We start from the raw sequence: 16,408 nt of genomic DNA, 5'->3' as shown, positions 1-16,408 counted from the left end.
GCAATCCTATGTCTGATTGGCATGCTAATCTCTTCTGTGCAGTGGGGATGTTATGGGAATAACCTCGGATATTCTGAGCTGCTAACTGAGGTGAATACATAAAGGCATTTATTGTCTCGTGGTAAAAAATAAAGTGGCGAGTGGAAATTAATGCATTCTCCAAGGCCTCTTTACCTTTCAGGAAAGGTGTGATTTGTGTTTTGCCTCACCTGTATTAGGAGTATACCATCGATATTATCATCTTCAATCAAAACAAATTGGCAAGGAAGAGGCAAATTTGAAAAATGCCCCAACAGCTGATTTATTTCTGTTTAGCCGGTAAAAACTGCAGTAGATTTGATGCTTTATTATGGTACTAAAAATAAAAATCACAAGGAGAACAACTTTTGCCCTTTCCAGCTGTCCCTGCTTCTCTCAAAAAATAACACTCATCTGGTAAAAGGAAGAAGAGGGAGTATGCAGCTTCCACTGGACATGTGGTCCTCACTAGTTTCGATTTAATAGTCCCTTTTTATAAGCACACAGACCCACAGCAACGACAGAGGTGAAACACACGGTAGAGCTAAGCAGGCACAGCAGTCCCGGCACAGACGGCAGGTTCCTCTCCCAGAAGGTGGTGGTGAACGGTCGCGATGGGACATCCTGGGGGAGAGAGAAGACGGTTCCACTGTAGGGTCTCCCTTACCCTGTGAGTGGGGAGGCGGAAAACGTCGCCCACTAGATGTGGGAGATCACTGGGTTTCCCAAGGACCAGATTAGGGGTTGCAAGGAGGGTCAGGGCTGTGAAGTGTGTATCTTCTGTCATCCCAAACAGTGAAGGAAGAGTTAATTGTGACTGGAAGGAGGTTATGTTTGGCTTAAACCCATGCCCTGGAACTGGGTAGAACGAGGCTGATTTTTGCAGTCCCCCAGGCTCCAAGATCTTTGTCCCTGGCTCCTGGCCATGCACCCCTCCGACGTGGGTGAGTCAGAAAAATGAACTCCTTGGATGACTCAAAAAATTGAGTACCATCAGCATGTGAGGAAAACAAAGCCTCGCTCAGGGGCAGGCACCATAGGAATCGCCAAAATGAGGACCACAGGCTAACCAAAGGGTGCACTTCTAACAGGGGGGTGATGAGGAAGTCTGGCTTACCTCCGACTCTGGCTCCGGCATCCAAATTTCATTTTCTGAGATCCTTCCCATATGGTGCAATATCTAGAAGAAAAAAATATTTGTACCACATGAGAAAAAATTAAACCCCCCACTACTTTCGGATTTGGAAAAACAGAGCAAGTCAGAGCAAGGTGACATTGATAAAAGACATACTTCTGACTAGCAGAAAGTGCTTTGAACCAGAAAACGTATAGCGATGGCTCTGTTCACACCAGCAAAGAGAGAAGGAGGAGGGAGTTCCAGTAGATTGCATAAATATATGACAGAGTCGATCATCGAACGCTCGTGTGCCTAACTAGTGTCTCCAGGATAAAAGGACAGTTTCACAGAGTCCTTTGTAAAAAGCAGGACTTCATTTAGAAATCCACACGAACTACAGCTTCTTCAGATAAATATTTTAAATTTTTTTCTGAGTACAAGTAAAAATGCTTTTTCATGTGACAGTTTGAGAAATAGCAAGGTGAGGTTACCGCCGCACACTCGGGACACATCTCTCCTGTTAGGAGAGACGCCGCTTGAATCACAAACTACAAAGAGGAGAGATACAACTCTGGGGCTTTCACAGCACACAGTGACGAAGTTATCTCCTGGCTCTTCAGGGAGTACAAAGCTCATCGAAGCTTTTTCTTGAGAATAAACTGATTGTAACAATCATGGTGGTTCTCAGGGGCAAATGAAGGTCTCCGGAAGAGACAGCTAACAATCTTTGTAAGTACTGCTCAAAGGCACAGAGAAAAGAGAAATTATATGACTTGAAAGAGCAGGTAATGAGGATTATAAGGTGAATGTAACGGTCTATCAAATGGAAGCAAAGGGCTGATTTTCCCTTAAATAACAGGTCCGTGGCTCTCCCATACAGCAGCTGTAACTGTAATATAGACCCTTTAATGTTTTTTTTTTATCCCGCCCTCCAGATAGTTGTAAAGGGATTTCACTGTGACTGAGAACTCAGCCCAACGCGTGTCATTCTGAGGAGATTCAGACGTTATCAGAGCTCCCCATTATGAACTCATAAAGCCCAGCTAAAGGTACTCCTCCTGTAAAACGAGAGGGGATAGTTCAAATACGAGAATACTCGTATTTCCACATTGCTGAACAGGAAAGAGCTGAGCATTTGTAATGACTTTAATTTTTAAAACATACAGTGATTAATTTGTTAGAAATTGTGGTAGTATATCTAAGGGCAGCATCAGGTTGGAAGGTTTTTCCTCTAGACACGAGATATATGGCACGAACTTGGTTTTACATCTCCAGAGCAGCAACACACTATGTAATGTTCTGATCTGGGTGATGTTCTTGGCTTCACTTTATTCAGTAACAAATTAAGTAAAGGGTTTTTTTAAGAAAAGGCTTGGGTTCTGATCCTTTTCTGGGTTTGTTCCCCATTAATTCTAGGAGCCTCTGCACAATTACAGGGTGCAATGCACAAAACTGGACCCTCCAAGATGTGTTTAATCCTTTTTAACCTTTTAATAGAGATGCAGAAAGCAAACCAATGGTCTGTACCTCTCTGGCTGCTCTCTCTCCTGCTTGTACGGCCCCCTCCATGTATCCGCTCCACTGGGTAGCTGTCTCTGTGCCAGCGAAATAGATCCTGTCAATGGGCTGGCGAATGATCCTTCAGAACAAATGGAGAATGTCAGATGACACGTAACAGGAAGGCAATGATCCTTCTAAAAGCAATTCATGGGCTTTGATGGTGTGCTCAACTCCAGTTCTCCAGAAATGCTGGGGAGCATGGCACAAGCTGTCCCTGCAGGACCACCTACTTGCTTCTATACACAAAACTCAAGATCTGAGAAACTCTAAGGCATAAATTGGTGTACCCAGCTTCCATGTAAAATAATACGAGCCTTATTTTAGTGCTAGGAAAAGGGACAATCCTAACAGCCTCCAGGCATGCAGTGCAGCTGACAGATTCACATCTTCTGCACGGCAGCTTTGTTGTTATCCTGCCATTACAATGGGCTGTGAAAGATGTTTTTGCAGTGATGGGTCACTAATATCAGCTTCTCTTTGGAGGCTGGACTTGCCTGCCTGCAAGTCCTGTCTAAAGCGGACAGCAGCTGAAGGCCTCAGCATTAAGAGAGTTGTATTCGTCTGGTAGCGTCATACAAGCCAGCTCTTCAGCCATGCACAGCTGCACAAGCATCCTGGCAACCCAGACACAGGTAATGAGCTCCCTTTCACAAAGAGGGATGTGCCTGCTCTCAGGGCTCCCATCTAAGCCCTGATTAGGTTTTCCCTGCCTGCCTGACACCAGCTTCCCCACATCAGAGGTCTCACCCATCACCCAAGTGTTCGGATAAATCACAACAGCAAAGGCTGTGCACAGGATGACTTCCCACTCACATCTTGTCACGGAGGCACGGTGTAACTCTGTGGTGGACATGACAAGGAGCTCACACCGTGATGTGCTACATGGTTCGTCTGGTCTTTGGTTATGGAAAAATTTGTCTGGTTGGTATTGCCTAACACATTCCTTTAGCAACACAGCAGTTCTGCCTGGGGAGGGCATGGGAGGCTTTGCTGGGTGGCAGAAGAGAATGAGTTTTCATGTGAGGTTTTCAGTCATCTCCTCACGTTGTGACTCAGTGGGCTTCACCAGAACCTGGTGCTCCACCCATGCACTCAATGGAGACTATTCATCTGTCCAAGATGTATGCCCTTGAAAATGTTACCGGGACCTACTGCAAATACTGTAGCTAACACAGGTAAATACTGTAACTACACGAGTGGGGAAAGGTTTCCTGGCTCTAGCAGGTCCCTTCATGACTGTGCTTTGGTTCCCTGAAAGTCACAAGAGAAACTGCTCTTACCAAACTCAATAGCAAATCCTTGTTAGCTGGGGAGTAGGGTTGGAGTTCCCCCAACGTGCTACATATGCCATAAGCTTGTTGCACACGGTATATCGTTGTATACGAGCTAAGAAATGTAAATTAGAAAGCAAAGCTTTCTCTGGTTTACCTTCCATAAGAATGCATTATGCCTGGTGGAAAGTAGGCTGTGTAACAACCCCCTGAATATTGTTCCATGTTCCAGTTCTTTTCTTCATAATGCACAGGCTGTAAGTATTAGCAAACATTAGTCAGTGAAACGGTGACAGAGAAATTTGAAATAAAACCCACATTTCCTTTGAAGAGCGAAAAAACAGGCCAAGGAGTGCTATGTCATCCGGCTCAGGCTACCCATCCACACAAAACAAATCTGCACTTTTACAGAAGCAGGAGCCTCCCATGGGGAAATGACAGGACAAATAAAACCATGCACTGCCTTCTCTTTTCTTGTAAAGAGTGAGACTGGCAGCTCTTTCCTTCCTGTACTAGATGCTGCTCCCCTCTCCTTGGGAGTAGAGATTGCACAGCACGAGATGTAATTTTAGGTACCAGGAATTTTGGCTTCATCCTCCAGAACAAAGGAGAAATATTACTGTACAACAGAGGTGAAAACAGGATTCATTTCTTACATTTAAAGCCTCTTCCATCCCCATTGCCTTGGCATATGCCTCACAGATCTTCTTCTTCCTACATGAAAATCAAATCGGTAAGAAGGAAAAAAAAAGATGGGAAATAACCTCTCAGCTACTGCTCTTTTTATTAAAAAAAAAATCACATACATTGGAAAGAAAGGTGGGTTTGGCTTTATTTTTAAGCATGATTTCAAGTTCTTATTTTAACATACATATTTCAAATGCTGATGCCTAAATATGTCATCCAAAGCGGACCCAGGGAATGGGAAATGCAAGTTGATTTTGGCAATGAGGTCAGAAAAAATAAATCTTTGCACAGTTATTTTAGGATGCAGACCCAATCCGTTCTCATGTTCACTGGTGTAAGACCAAAAAGACACTCAATACAAGTCACTGAAATCCCTACCAATTTATTACAGGTGAGAACAAAACATGAGCTGGAGAATACTGCTTATATTCCTGAGCAGAACTCTTCTTTCACTTGCACGTGCACCAAACCCCACATTTAGAAAGTACTGTTTGTTCATTTCACAGACGAACGGAGAAACTATACTGTTGTAAACATGGAGGTTTTAAAGTTTTATCACTCAGTCTGAATGGGAAGGACACTCAAAACTACACTTCAGTGCTCCCTACGTCCCTGAGGTGAAGCATGATTCAGTGGGGACGTATGCAGTCTGGGAATGTCTTCAGAAAAATCTCCTCAGTACATATAGAGACACAGGTAAGTCATAACATTAAGAGTGGGCAGGACTTGGAACCTCAGAAATACCCGTAACTGGATGGATATTAGCATGAGCATCTTGGCCTCAATTCGAAGCATAAGAAGTTTATGCTAAAAGCTCATTTTTTTGCCCCAGTTTCCAGTATTGGTAGATGCACCGAGCACGTGCACAGATGCACATGCACACACAATATCCACACATGTTTTCCCATGGGGAGGCATCCCAGAGGACTGACTTATTTCTGAAATATTTACAGTTTCTGAACTCTTACCTCTCTTCCTTGCTGAGATGGGCCAGTTTAACAGCCTTTCTGGTAAGGATGAAACTGAAAAGAAAAATATGGCATATAAATCTCATGCAGTGTCAGCACTCCAGCTGATTCGCAAGCTCTTCCTACAAAAAAGACGGGCAAAGCACTTTACCAGTATGTAATGGGCATGACATTTTTTCATCATACCTCATCACTTAATAATTACAGGTCACACAGGTGAAAAGGTCTGTGCAGGGGACCCTGGGGAGGTAACTGAAAGGAAAAGCATGCTTTCCCAGGGGGCAGGAGCAGGGCGCTGCCTGGCAGCTGCTAGATGAAAAATTTGCAGATTGCAAGTGCGTTTTCAAAGCTGCCAGCACTGGCCTTATTTTGCTGTGTGGGAACAACACGCCATCCCCACTGACTCAGGACAGCAAAGTTAACCCAAAGTGAGCAGAGAGACGACAGTGTCCAGCAAACCAGCCTGCACTGCCTACCCTCTTATACCCGGGTCTTATCCAAAAGGACCAAAACACTGAGTTTTCTTGAGCGTCTGAAGTCTTGCTTTTGAGGCTGGCCATAGCACTGCCCGTGTCATCCCATAAGGGATGGGAGCCTGACAAGCACTGCACAGTGTCATGGACCAGTCCTGTAAGAACTGGGATTAATATTTATTCAGCTTGAAGGAAACATATTCGGTGATGAGTTCATCTGAGCTTAGTGGAGATATCCAGGGGATGAAGTATGTTCCTGCGCTCTATTAGAAAGTTGCATAAATCCATCAGGAGAAAGGAGGAAACTGTTCGCCCTGTGGGGTTTGGAGGAGGCTTATTGCTCTCAGGTCATGGCAGTTTTTAAGCCTTGAACACGGCCATAAACATGTGCAGTAGAAGTGGCAGACTTTCCTTGTCAGATACTTAAGTGGTGGCCTGACATTTACGGCCTTTTTCTTTTTTGGCAGTCTCATCTCAGATCCCAGTGGCAACATTTGTAAAGATTGTTTGTTCACACTGGCTTAACCTATTTTGAAAGCCAGTCAATACTGTTACATATTTTCCCATCTGTTTGTCCAAACCACAGCTTTTTTAACTTGACAGTTTTTCCTCAGAATCCTGATTTCTTCACTGCAGAGCTGCTTCCCCACTTAACTGCCAGCTGATGTTTGTTGTCCTGCCTCAGTTCAATGGGAAGAGGAGACAAATGAGGATTTCTTGGACAATTGCATTTTCATTTTGGCCCAGGCACTAAATACAAGGCTCAACATAAGCTGAACACAGGATCTCAAAGCTAGGTAAGCAAGGGATTTATTTCTAAATTTACCCCACAGCAAAAAAACATTAACTGAATGCTTAAAAGGAACTACAGCTGAATTCAGCAACTCCTTCCCAACCATTTACTTTGTATGAGGCTATTTGCAGGAGAAGCTTCACCTAAAAGCTTATACAGACTAGAGAGGCACAAGAGGCTTGTCAGAAGTGCTCTCCTCCATCTAAGGCGGCTGTGAGAGTGGGCACCACTGAGGTAACCCGGCCCTTTCCCCTCTTCCTCCTCCTTCCACTCCTTCTTGCAAAAAGAAATACACATCTGTAAGTATGGGCTAGAAGCTCTTAACCCCATAATGGCAGGGAAAGATCCATCAGGTTTCGTGTCATCTAGAGTTATGCCAATTGGAGATGCTTCATCCTCAATGATGAAGGAACCGCAATAACCTAAGGGGGAAAGGAAAACAAAATGATTGCCAGAGAAACTTGTTGATGATCATTGTTTTTGATAGTAATGAGCAAGAAAAATTATCCATAAAAGGAACGGTACCAGAATTTCTTCATGACCAATGATACCTACACGTCTGAAGTGTTTTTGTAATGGTATCTCTCCTCTCTTCCCTCTGACTCTAGGAAATTTTGTACACAGACTTATAAAAGTCGGGTTCAAATTTCATTATTACTTAGCAAGGAATTTCTGTGGATTGTTGCAAGTCTCTCTGGATTTCTGTACTGGGAGCAATAAACACTGAAAATAAACAGATCTAGCAAGAACTGTGATGGTTCAGTCCATGAGTAACTTTGGCCAAAACAACAACAGCAGCAACAAAACCCAGTGTGATCACATCTGGTCACTGCGGGATCAAATTTACACTGTGTATTGATTTTGCTGACGATAAGACTGCCAGCAATGGTATCCCATAACAGCACTGAGCAGAAACACGGGCTGTCTAATCTAGCATCACGTCAGTGTATGTTTCAGATGAACATACACAAAAAATTCCATGTAGGTAACAATATAGGTAATACTCTAGGTAACAATCTGCATACATTTATTTCTAATACCAATGGCTGGTTTATGGCCTGAAACACGTAAAATTATCTTCTTTTGATTAAGAAATACTCTTGTCTAGTGCAACTCCCAGTATTGTTACCCAGGAAGTGGAAACTAATCTGTTCATACAAATAGTTCTGGACATGGTATCAGTTAAAGCTGAGAAATACATGATGTTGCCGTACATGGAAAAATATCCTGAGTTAAATTAACCATCTCAGTCCTCTGATATACCAAGTCTGTAGAACAGGGAATTAAAACCAGGGAAAAGCCTTGCTTACACCTTAAGGTCTCCTTGTCACCTGCTGTGAATTCTCTTTGGCTGCCCCAGCTCTGTCCCTGCCACGGAGTAGCAGGGACCTGCTGCTGCAGGCACTGCCGGTTTCAGCCATGCTGCCCTGCTCGTTCCCTCAGTTGCCCCTCCTCAGCTAGCAACAATGAGGGTCAGCATCCTGTCCAGGCCCGCACTCGCCTTTGGGACAAGGCATGCTATCCAGCCTGGAGGAAGAGCTCTCCTTTCTAAGAAGCTTTACCTTTCACTTTTCTGTTTGATTTTGGGGTTTTGCACATTTAACCCCCCGCCCCCCCGCCTTGGATTTATTTCCTGAAGCAGAACCTCAACATTGACATAGCATGAGGCTCCCAAGCCCTTCACTTTCCTACATACCCTTCCTCTCCCAGAAGGCTTCCCGGTAGTACACCATACATTTTATGACACACCCCATAGGCAAACGGTGAATTAACTGGTTTCTCTTCGGTGGCAGTTCTGGTTTGTAATGAATCTTTGTTGTCAGGATCGGAGGGATAGCACTGATCACGTACTTTGCCTGAAACGTAAAACACAGTCAGTACAGACAAGGTGCTGCCTCTCACTGAGCTCACCCTGCAGAACATGTCTGAAATATGTTCTTACTAGGGGCTAGCGGCTTTCCCACACCTGACTTTGCTACATGGATTTCCTACAAAAATATTTCCAGGTGACCAAAATAATTCTGCCTTTTCAGAAAAGGGAGCTGGGAAAAACATGTTGTTTTGTGCCCAGATGATTCTTGACAGCTTTTTGGACACTGCAGGAATGGAGTAGAAGCTTGGCTGGAGACAAAGGGGGAAATGGGACAAGATAGCGCTTATGACAGAGGTAAAACGGCCTTTTATCATCCTCAGGAAAATACGACCCACATTTCTACAAAGCTGTTAAAAAAAAAAAAAACAACACTTTTGTGCATGTTCATAGGATACTGTTTCAGGACAAGCAACACTAATGGTGATTTCAGCTTTCCTGAACACTCTCCATCCCTCTCACAGGTCCTGTGTCTGTCTGGAGCGATGAAAGATGCTCTGCTTCAGGGCTCAAGGTGACACTAAATCACAACAGAGCTGCCCCACTCAGATGCTCTCATGCTAGTGGGGCTGCTGAGCGAAGGAAGCCCATCTCTTCCAACTTGGCTGCCACTCAGCTGGCACGGAGGAAGAAGCGTGTCATTTAACTCTGGAGGGGTGGGAGTGGTTTAACACCTGGGGGTGCGAGAGGATCCCTTCCTCCATGACATCCTTAGATTAACGTCTCTAGCAAACCGCCCCTTTCCTTTCTGTTAGCCTTAAGTATCCTCCAAACACTGCCACCGGTGAGACAGGGGTCTTGCAGACTGTGACGGTCCTGCACAAATCCCTGCAGCAGGCTGGGCTCTGTGTGCAGAAGGGAGCTGCTGCCCTGTGGTGCCACTGTGCATAATCATGCACTGACAGAGCACTTCACAGCACCACTGCGCAGAAGCAAAATTATACTAAAGGCATCTGAAATGCCTTTTTTTGGGGGGTGGTTGTTTGCATAGACTTAGATATGAACTTGAAAGTTATTTGTCCTTTCTTTGAAATGGTCTCATTGCAGAACTAAAATGTAAAGAGATATAATCACAGAAAAAGTTAAGGCAGAAAAGGCAAAGTAATGACAGAAACTAATTAGCAGAACACCAAGAAAAGATCTGGTCATAAATAAAACTGTAAAGCAGGTTTCACAGAGTGTCAACATAGTCTGAGAAATAGACACCCACCAATGGGTACTTCCCGATTACATCTGGCTAAGAGCTACAGCTGACGTATTCCCCCACTAAATGCATACTCTACTTTTATTCTGATCAAATTACCTCATATATCTCATGGTTTAGAGTCTCCACAACGACATTATCACCTGTCTGATCAATACAGACCACAGGTCTCTCCAGTTTAACTCTGCCTTTGAGGCGTTCCATTATTTTCTCCGATATCTGACCAGAACCCCCTTTAAACTTCCTCTCCTAAAAAAACAAACAGAAAAGAAACACAAACAAACAACCACTAGCATTAATCACAATGACATTGGATATGACTTCTGCTCATAATCAAAGAACTTCAGGCCAAATCTTCCAGTCCTAAGGGTGCACAGAGGCCCAGACTTTCAGAAGAGTGAAGGTATAAACCTGAGACTCCATGGGGTTTGCTGCCTAAACCGCTTTTGCAGTGGCTTCCTTAATCAGCTGGCTTGAAGACTCTTGAAGTCTAGAGAACAAACACATACAACACAGGTACTCTAGCCAGTATAAACGTAACGCTTCATTAAAAAGAGGGTTTTAGTATCTTACCCATCACTGTGCCACCAAACCACTCGTGTGTGACAAAGGCGCCAGCTTGCATTGCTGCAGCTTGCAACAGGCAGCAAAAGCCTGCGCTAGCCCAGAAGCAAGACAGATCTTTAATTGGCTCTGGCTTTGAGTGCAGCAGGCAATGAGCTTTATCTTCCCTGGGAGGACATAAAGACACTGCTGTCTGGAAAAAACCAGTCTGTAACACGTATTTCCTTGCGATGTCTGTGGAGAGGTGCAGAGGCTCAGGGGAAGCACTAACCCTCTTTCACCTACCAGCCACCGGCGTTATTATCAAGGAGCAAAATTTTACATATAAAATACTAGTAATGGCAGGGAGGAAAGGGTCCACAAAATGGATCTTGTGCTGAAGGACTGAAATGGGTGCCTGAAGAAGTTTTATATGAGTCATCACGGCCGCTAAGACAGTAACCCTTAGTGGTTTTGCTCAACCAATTTTGATTGGGGTGAAGGGAGAGGGAAGGATGGTAGAAACCAAGACAGCTTGTCCCAACTGGGCACAAAGAAAAGGAAGTGTTCTTCCCAGGCTAGCTTTCACCTCTCCCACTATCTTGGGATTAGTTTTATTTTTAAATTCTTGCTCTAACGTCTACCAGTTGCTGACATAGGATAGCAAATGTGGCTGAGGCCTGAGGAGGAACAAGCACCTCTTAGGTCTTGTTCCTACCTCAGGACAGGATTAGCTCTACCTACATCCTGCCTGATACATGGTTGTCTATTTTCATCCCAAAGGACAAACATTGATCAAGACTCTGCACCTCTACAGGCAACTTTTCTTACTGTCTCCCTATCCACGCACATGTGGACGGGTATGGTACTGTCTCCACTTTTGCTGTTGGTAGCTTAAGTCTGAAGTGCTGTGTATGCTTTCTGAGGCTGCGTTAACAGTGGTACAAGGCTGGTAAAGGGTGCCAGTGTATCGCATCCAAATTACTTCGACAGACTCCACTCCCTTTTCCTAAAATTTCATCCAGAACGGACATGAAAACCACGATGTTCTGCAGGCAACCAGGCACCTGCCATGACTGAGGAGAGAAACAGTGTGAAGTAGCTCATAAAACATGCTGCCATGTGAGCTGTCCCAAGAAGGAAGAGCATTTTTCTTTCTATTTCTGTTATCATTAGAGGCTTCAACACCGAAAAAATATATCGCACTCCGAAGTACACTTGCTTTGAACTCTTGAGAACATTCAAATGTGCTGAGTAATCCACAGAAAACAAATTGGCAGAAAAACATCAAAACAGCAACAAAAGGACTGTGCTGAAGTGAACGCAGGAAAAAACCAATTGATTAAATTGTCCTAAATTGTACAAAGCCTAGCTGATAAAATTCCTCACTGTACAGAATCAGCCGAGAGGGCTGTTCCAGCCCATGAGAACATGATTGTCTCCAGTGCCACATGCACTTAGTGTTTCATCCTCTCTTCCTTAATTGCAGGGCTTTGACAGGTACAACACTCCACTTGCTCTTATGGTTTCAAGAGAGGAGGAAGAAAATGAGACATTTTATACCTGGCCCCCATTGGTGACAGAGAAAATCCTGGCTGTGCCCCCACACTGCTTCACATACCACAGGAACCAGAGAGCAGAGACTTCATGAGGCTCAGACGTGACGTTGACATTCACAAATAAGGTGGCAAATTCTTTAACAGCTCTGCATGAGACACAGGAGCAGAAACAGGCAGTGAGTAAATGTGAATTCCTGACTGCTGTCAGGATTTTCTTTGTTATTCTTGATATGGGCTGCTTTTCCAAAGTCAGAAAAAAACATGATGATTTATACCCACCTCATTTTTTAGTTTTATATTTTAAAATCGGATCTTTATCAGCATTTATCCGTTCAGTTTGAAATCCCACTGATTTCACCTCAGTTTTTTCTTTAACTAGTTTCCCAGCTGCTATTCCTTTCATCAGAACAAATATTCTTCTCAGCAGGAGAATGCATTTGGTAACCAGTTAGTGAAACTCTTCAGCATTTCTCCACCATGGGAAGCTCATTGAGCACATAATTTCCAAGGTTTGATGGGTCCTGAGGGACTCAACTAGCTACACAGCTGAGACATATTCCCCATCTCCCATGTAATGCTGCTGCTTTTGTCGAAACCAAGATGCAGAGATGGTAAATAACCCAGAGAAACCAAAATGGCAATTGTTGCCATAAATATAAGGACAGAGCCAGCTGTCTAGCCCAGTCCTCTGGACGTAAACAGAGTTACCGCAGCAGGAAGTGAGGACCTGGCTCTTCACGTTTCTTCCGTCTGTGCTATGGCTTTGTTAGTAGGCTGCCTTTGATCAGGCGGCCTGTAGTAAACACCAAACACAAGGTTCCCTTTATTGCCTTGCTCTCTAATTCTTATCTATAAGCTTTTGACCTGCTCTTGGCTTTATTTCAGGAACAGCTCTTCACACTCTATTCATTTCTTGATGTAGAGGGCAATGTCACTGCCGCTCCTTCCTCACCTATCCCTTCTGAACAGCCTGTAGCCATTGATAGTCCCACTCCAGCCACGGGATTTGTCCCGTCAGCTTTCAGTCATGGCAATCAGGTCACAGCTTTCCAGCCGCACAGCAGCTTCCAAAGCCTCCTGCTTGTTGCCCATACTGTGTGTGCTGTTGTAGAGGCAGTTCGGCTGGGCTGTTGGCTGTGTCACCTTCTTGGAGGAACACCTTTAATTCCTTTGAGATACTTCGCCGATGTTTTCCTGCTGGCTCCTATTACCTCAGGAGCCCCCAGCTCACCTCCTAAGACTTAAACTGCGCGGCAGTGTACCCACCGTGCCTTGGAGCAACAGGCTGAGGGCCTTCACTAGCATTCTGTCCCCCTAACCATGGTGTGTCATCCCACGGCTTGTCACAGGCAAGCCTGATATTTTCCCTCTAACCCTTCATTTCCTAGACGATACAACACCTTGGGCCCTCTTCCTACCAACTAGGGATGATGCTTTGCTGAACCTGCTACTCACAAACGAGGAAGATCTGCTGGTGATGCAAAGGTGAAGCCTTAGCTGCAGTGACCACAGGACTGTGGAGTTTAAGATCCTGAGAGGAGTAAGACAAACAGCAGAATTGCAACCCTGGATTTTGGAAGAGTAGATTTTAACCTCCTTGGCAGCATCTCATGAGAAACTACCCCATAAGGCAAAGAGGCCCTGGAGAGCTCGCTGGCATTCAAGGACAGCTTCCCAGGAGCAGAGGAAGGGTACACTGCAACGGGCAGAGCTGGGCAAATGCAGCAACAGAGTTGCTGGGACGAACACAGAGCTCCCGACCAGGCTCAGGCACAAACTGGAGCCAGGGAGGTGAAAGACAACAAGAAAGGTTTCCTCAGCTGCCTTGTTTCCCTCCAAGGGTTTCAGAGGTGCAGAAGGCACTGCAACTGAAACGAGAAGCAGCATTTGCACTTCTCCAGTTTCCAGAGCCAACAGCTGCTCACTCACCCCTCCCTGGGTCTCACGCTGCCTCGTCCACTAAATGGCCACTGGAAAGCAGCTGCCCTCTGGCATGGTGTGGTGCTCTATGATGTGCCAGCAGTGCCTGCCTGCTTCATGGTGCACACCATGCAGATCACACCGTAAAAGCAGAAACTGTGATAACTGTCCGGTAGAGGACATACCCAAGAGCCAGAGGACATCACTTCTCAGCTCTTAGCCTGCTGCTGGGCTGCAGAAGCTCCTTCACCTCCTTCTGCCTCTATTTCTGATCCTGCAAGTGGCCTTTACTCGTGTCTACAAGGTGGAGTTTTTACATGTTGCTTTTCTTAAAGACAGAGGCACATGCTTTCCAAGTCAGTGAAGTGAAAGCATGATGGGAAGAGCCCACAAGGCCACTCCTGTGTGCACAGGTCTGCTGAAGCAAACTCCAGATCTCCCCAGCACCTTTAACCCCGCCTGCCAGCCAACCCAAGCTCTGTCGTTCCACCTTATCCTCCACAGGTCCTCACCCATCACAAAGACCAGCCTCATCTCAAACACCTCCTGCTCTTTCACCACCTCTCCCCCAGTTATATTCAGCTGTACCCCAGAATTTGCCAGGAAGCCACTATCATGCTGCAGCTGGCATTCAAAGAGAATAAAGAGTTATGTACTTGGTCCAGCAAATCTTATTTATCAGCTCTTTCATGGTCATTTTGTCCCATTCTTCAGCATGCGGAGCGTCCCATGGTGCTTCAAAAGGAATCTGAAAACAGAGGCGAAATATTCAAGAAACTATTCACTACTATATCACTGCCAAGTCATAGCTAGTGAGTAACACAAAGCTGATTGATCTGTTGGCCAAAAGCTGGTTTTGTCCCCGGCACATGGCTATATATTTAGAATAAATTCACTAAATGGAAGAGTTTACATTCACACCTTTGGCAGTGAATTGTACCATGGCCACCAAACCTGGCTTTGTCTGACCAGTGAACTACAACCTTACGTTGTGACTCTTCCGGTCTTTAGGTGTCCGGAATTGAGGTGTCTATTCCAATTTAGCTGTCTTGGTGTCCTCTAACAACCAAGGGAAAAATTCTTTCTTCAGTCAAAGATTCAGACAGTTCCAAGATGGGTATCCAAGGGCCCCCATGTCTCTCTTTTAATTACAGAGGGAGCAAAAATATCTAGATAGCATTACATTATTTTTAGAAGCTGAATTCTTAATAATAATCAATTGCATGTAAGTACCATGACATGTGAGGACACTATCACATATCTGAATCTTTAAAAAAAATATGTATTATTTGACAAAAATTGTGCATAGAACGCACAAATTTGATTCTACAAAACCACGTAAAGCAGATGAACTTTTCAGGAATACAGTAAGTTATGCTCTAAGGTTATTGTGTGGTAGGGCCCTTGGTTTGTAGCTGGATTATAAAGCAACTGAGAAACATTTGAAAGACAGCACGATGCTCAGGCTGCTTTTTCCACACAGGAAGATCCGCAGTTGTACTGCTTGAATTTTGAAGGCATTTACTATGTAAGAATTTTAGAAATAAAATTCTAGAAATAAAAGTCCTGTGAAGCCAAACTGGAGCATAGCTTAGGCAGCTACAAAAAAAAATTATCCCTGCTCAAGAAGTCTGTCACAGGGGAAGGGAAATAACCCTCTCATCTTCCAGCTCGTGGAATGGTTTTCCCTGGCATTAGAACGTACATAACCGAGGGTCAACCTCATTTATTTCAGGTGTCTTAGACAACTCCAGATCTTTTTGTATCCTCTCATAGAATCACAGAACAGTTTGGGTTGGAAGGACCCTTTAAAGGTCATCTAGTCCTCGGCCCTCTCAGTGAGGAAGCCCTGTTATTTCTGATAGTTCCTGCACAACAGAGATAGGTTTCCTTTTTATTAATATGTATGTTAAAGCAGCAATAAAACAGCCTGCCAGAAACAAAGCACAACCAAACCAGGTTTACTCATGGTGACATAAGCACCGCCAGAAACATGCAATTTACACAGCCTACCTCTATTCCCAGCTTGTCCACAGTCCTCCAAAAGTTATTGTAATCCAGATAAACTAAGGGATTCCATGATGAAGGGGTAATACCCGTTAAATAGCGTGACTTTCCCTAAAACACACATGAGAATATAAGCAACTGAAACCCAAAAGAGCATACCTTCGTTACTCAAGAACACAAAATTCTCAGTCATCACATGGTTGGCCTTTTGCCACACAGACCTAGATTTTTCTTTTCTTTTTCCTTCCCCCCACCCTGCATATGTCTGTAAGCAATGGAATGCATGAAACTAAGCATGAGAGTAAAAATCAGTTGGGCTGACATTAAAAATTATAAGTTTTGGGGTTTTTTTTTAATTCAGAGGGGATAGGGAGGGGTGCATTTGTTCAGAACAGATTGTCGAATTCTGGGCTAAAGA

At 44.5% G+C, this 16,408-nt stretch overlaps 1 protein-coding gene across 1 annotated transcript; it reads right to left on the bottom strand.

The window, feature by feature from the left end:
- Positions 1 to 486: 486 nt before the first annotated feature.
- MAOA (monoamine oxidase A) lies at positions 487 to 16,101 on the bottom strand (the record flags this gene model as incomplete). The annotated part of the gene is made up of 12 exons (XM_010136619.1): positions 487 to 642; positions 1,136 to 1,198; positions 2,663 to 2,774; positions 4,124 to 4,221; positions 4,623 to 4,680; positions 5,622 to 5,675; positions 7,213 to 7,309; positions 8,584 to 8,743; positions 10,061 to 10,210; positions 12,068 to 12,209; positions 14,640 to 14,731; positions 15,997 to 16,101. Coding segments are annotated over 12 exons (1,287 nt in total), but the record flags the coding sequence as incomplete, so codon positions are not given.
- Between the last annotated feature and the right edge of the window lie 307 nt (positions 16,102 to 16,408).

Source organism: Buceros rhinoceros, unplaced genomic scaffold (assembly GCF_000710305.1).
Source record: "Buceros rhinoceros silvestris isolate BGI_N320 unplaced genomic scaffold, ASM71030v1 scaffold1965, whole genome shotgun sequence".
NCBI lineage: Eukaryota > Metazoa > Chordata > Aves > Bucerotiformes > Bucerotidae > Buceros > Buceros rhinoceros.
The sequence above is the reverse complement of the archived record's forward strand: the minus strand, read 5'-3'. Positions and strand labels throughout refer to the sequence as shown.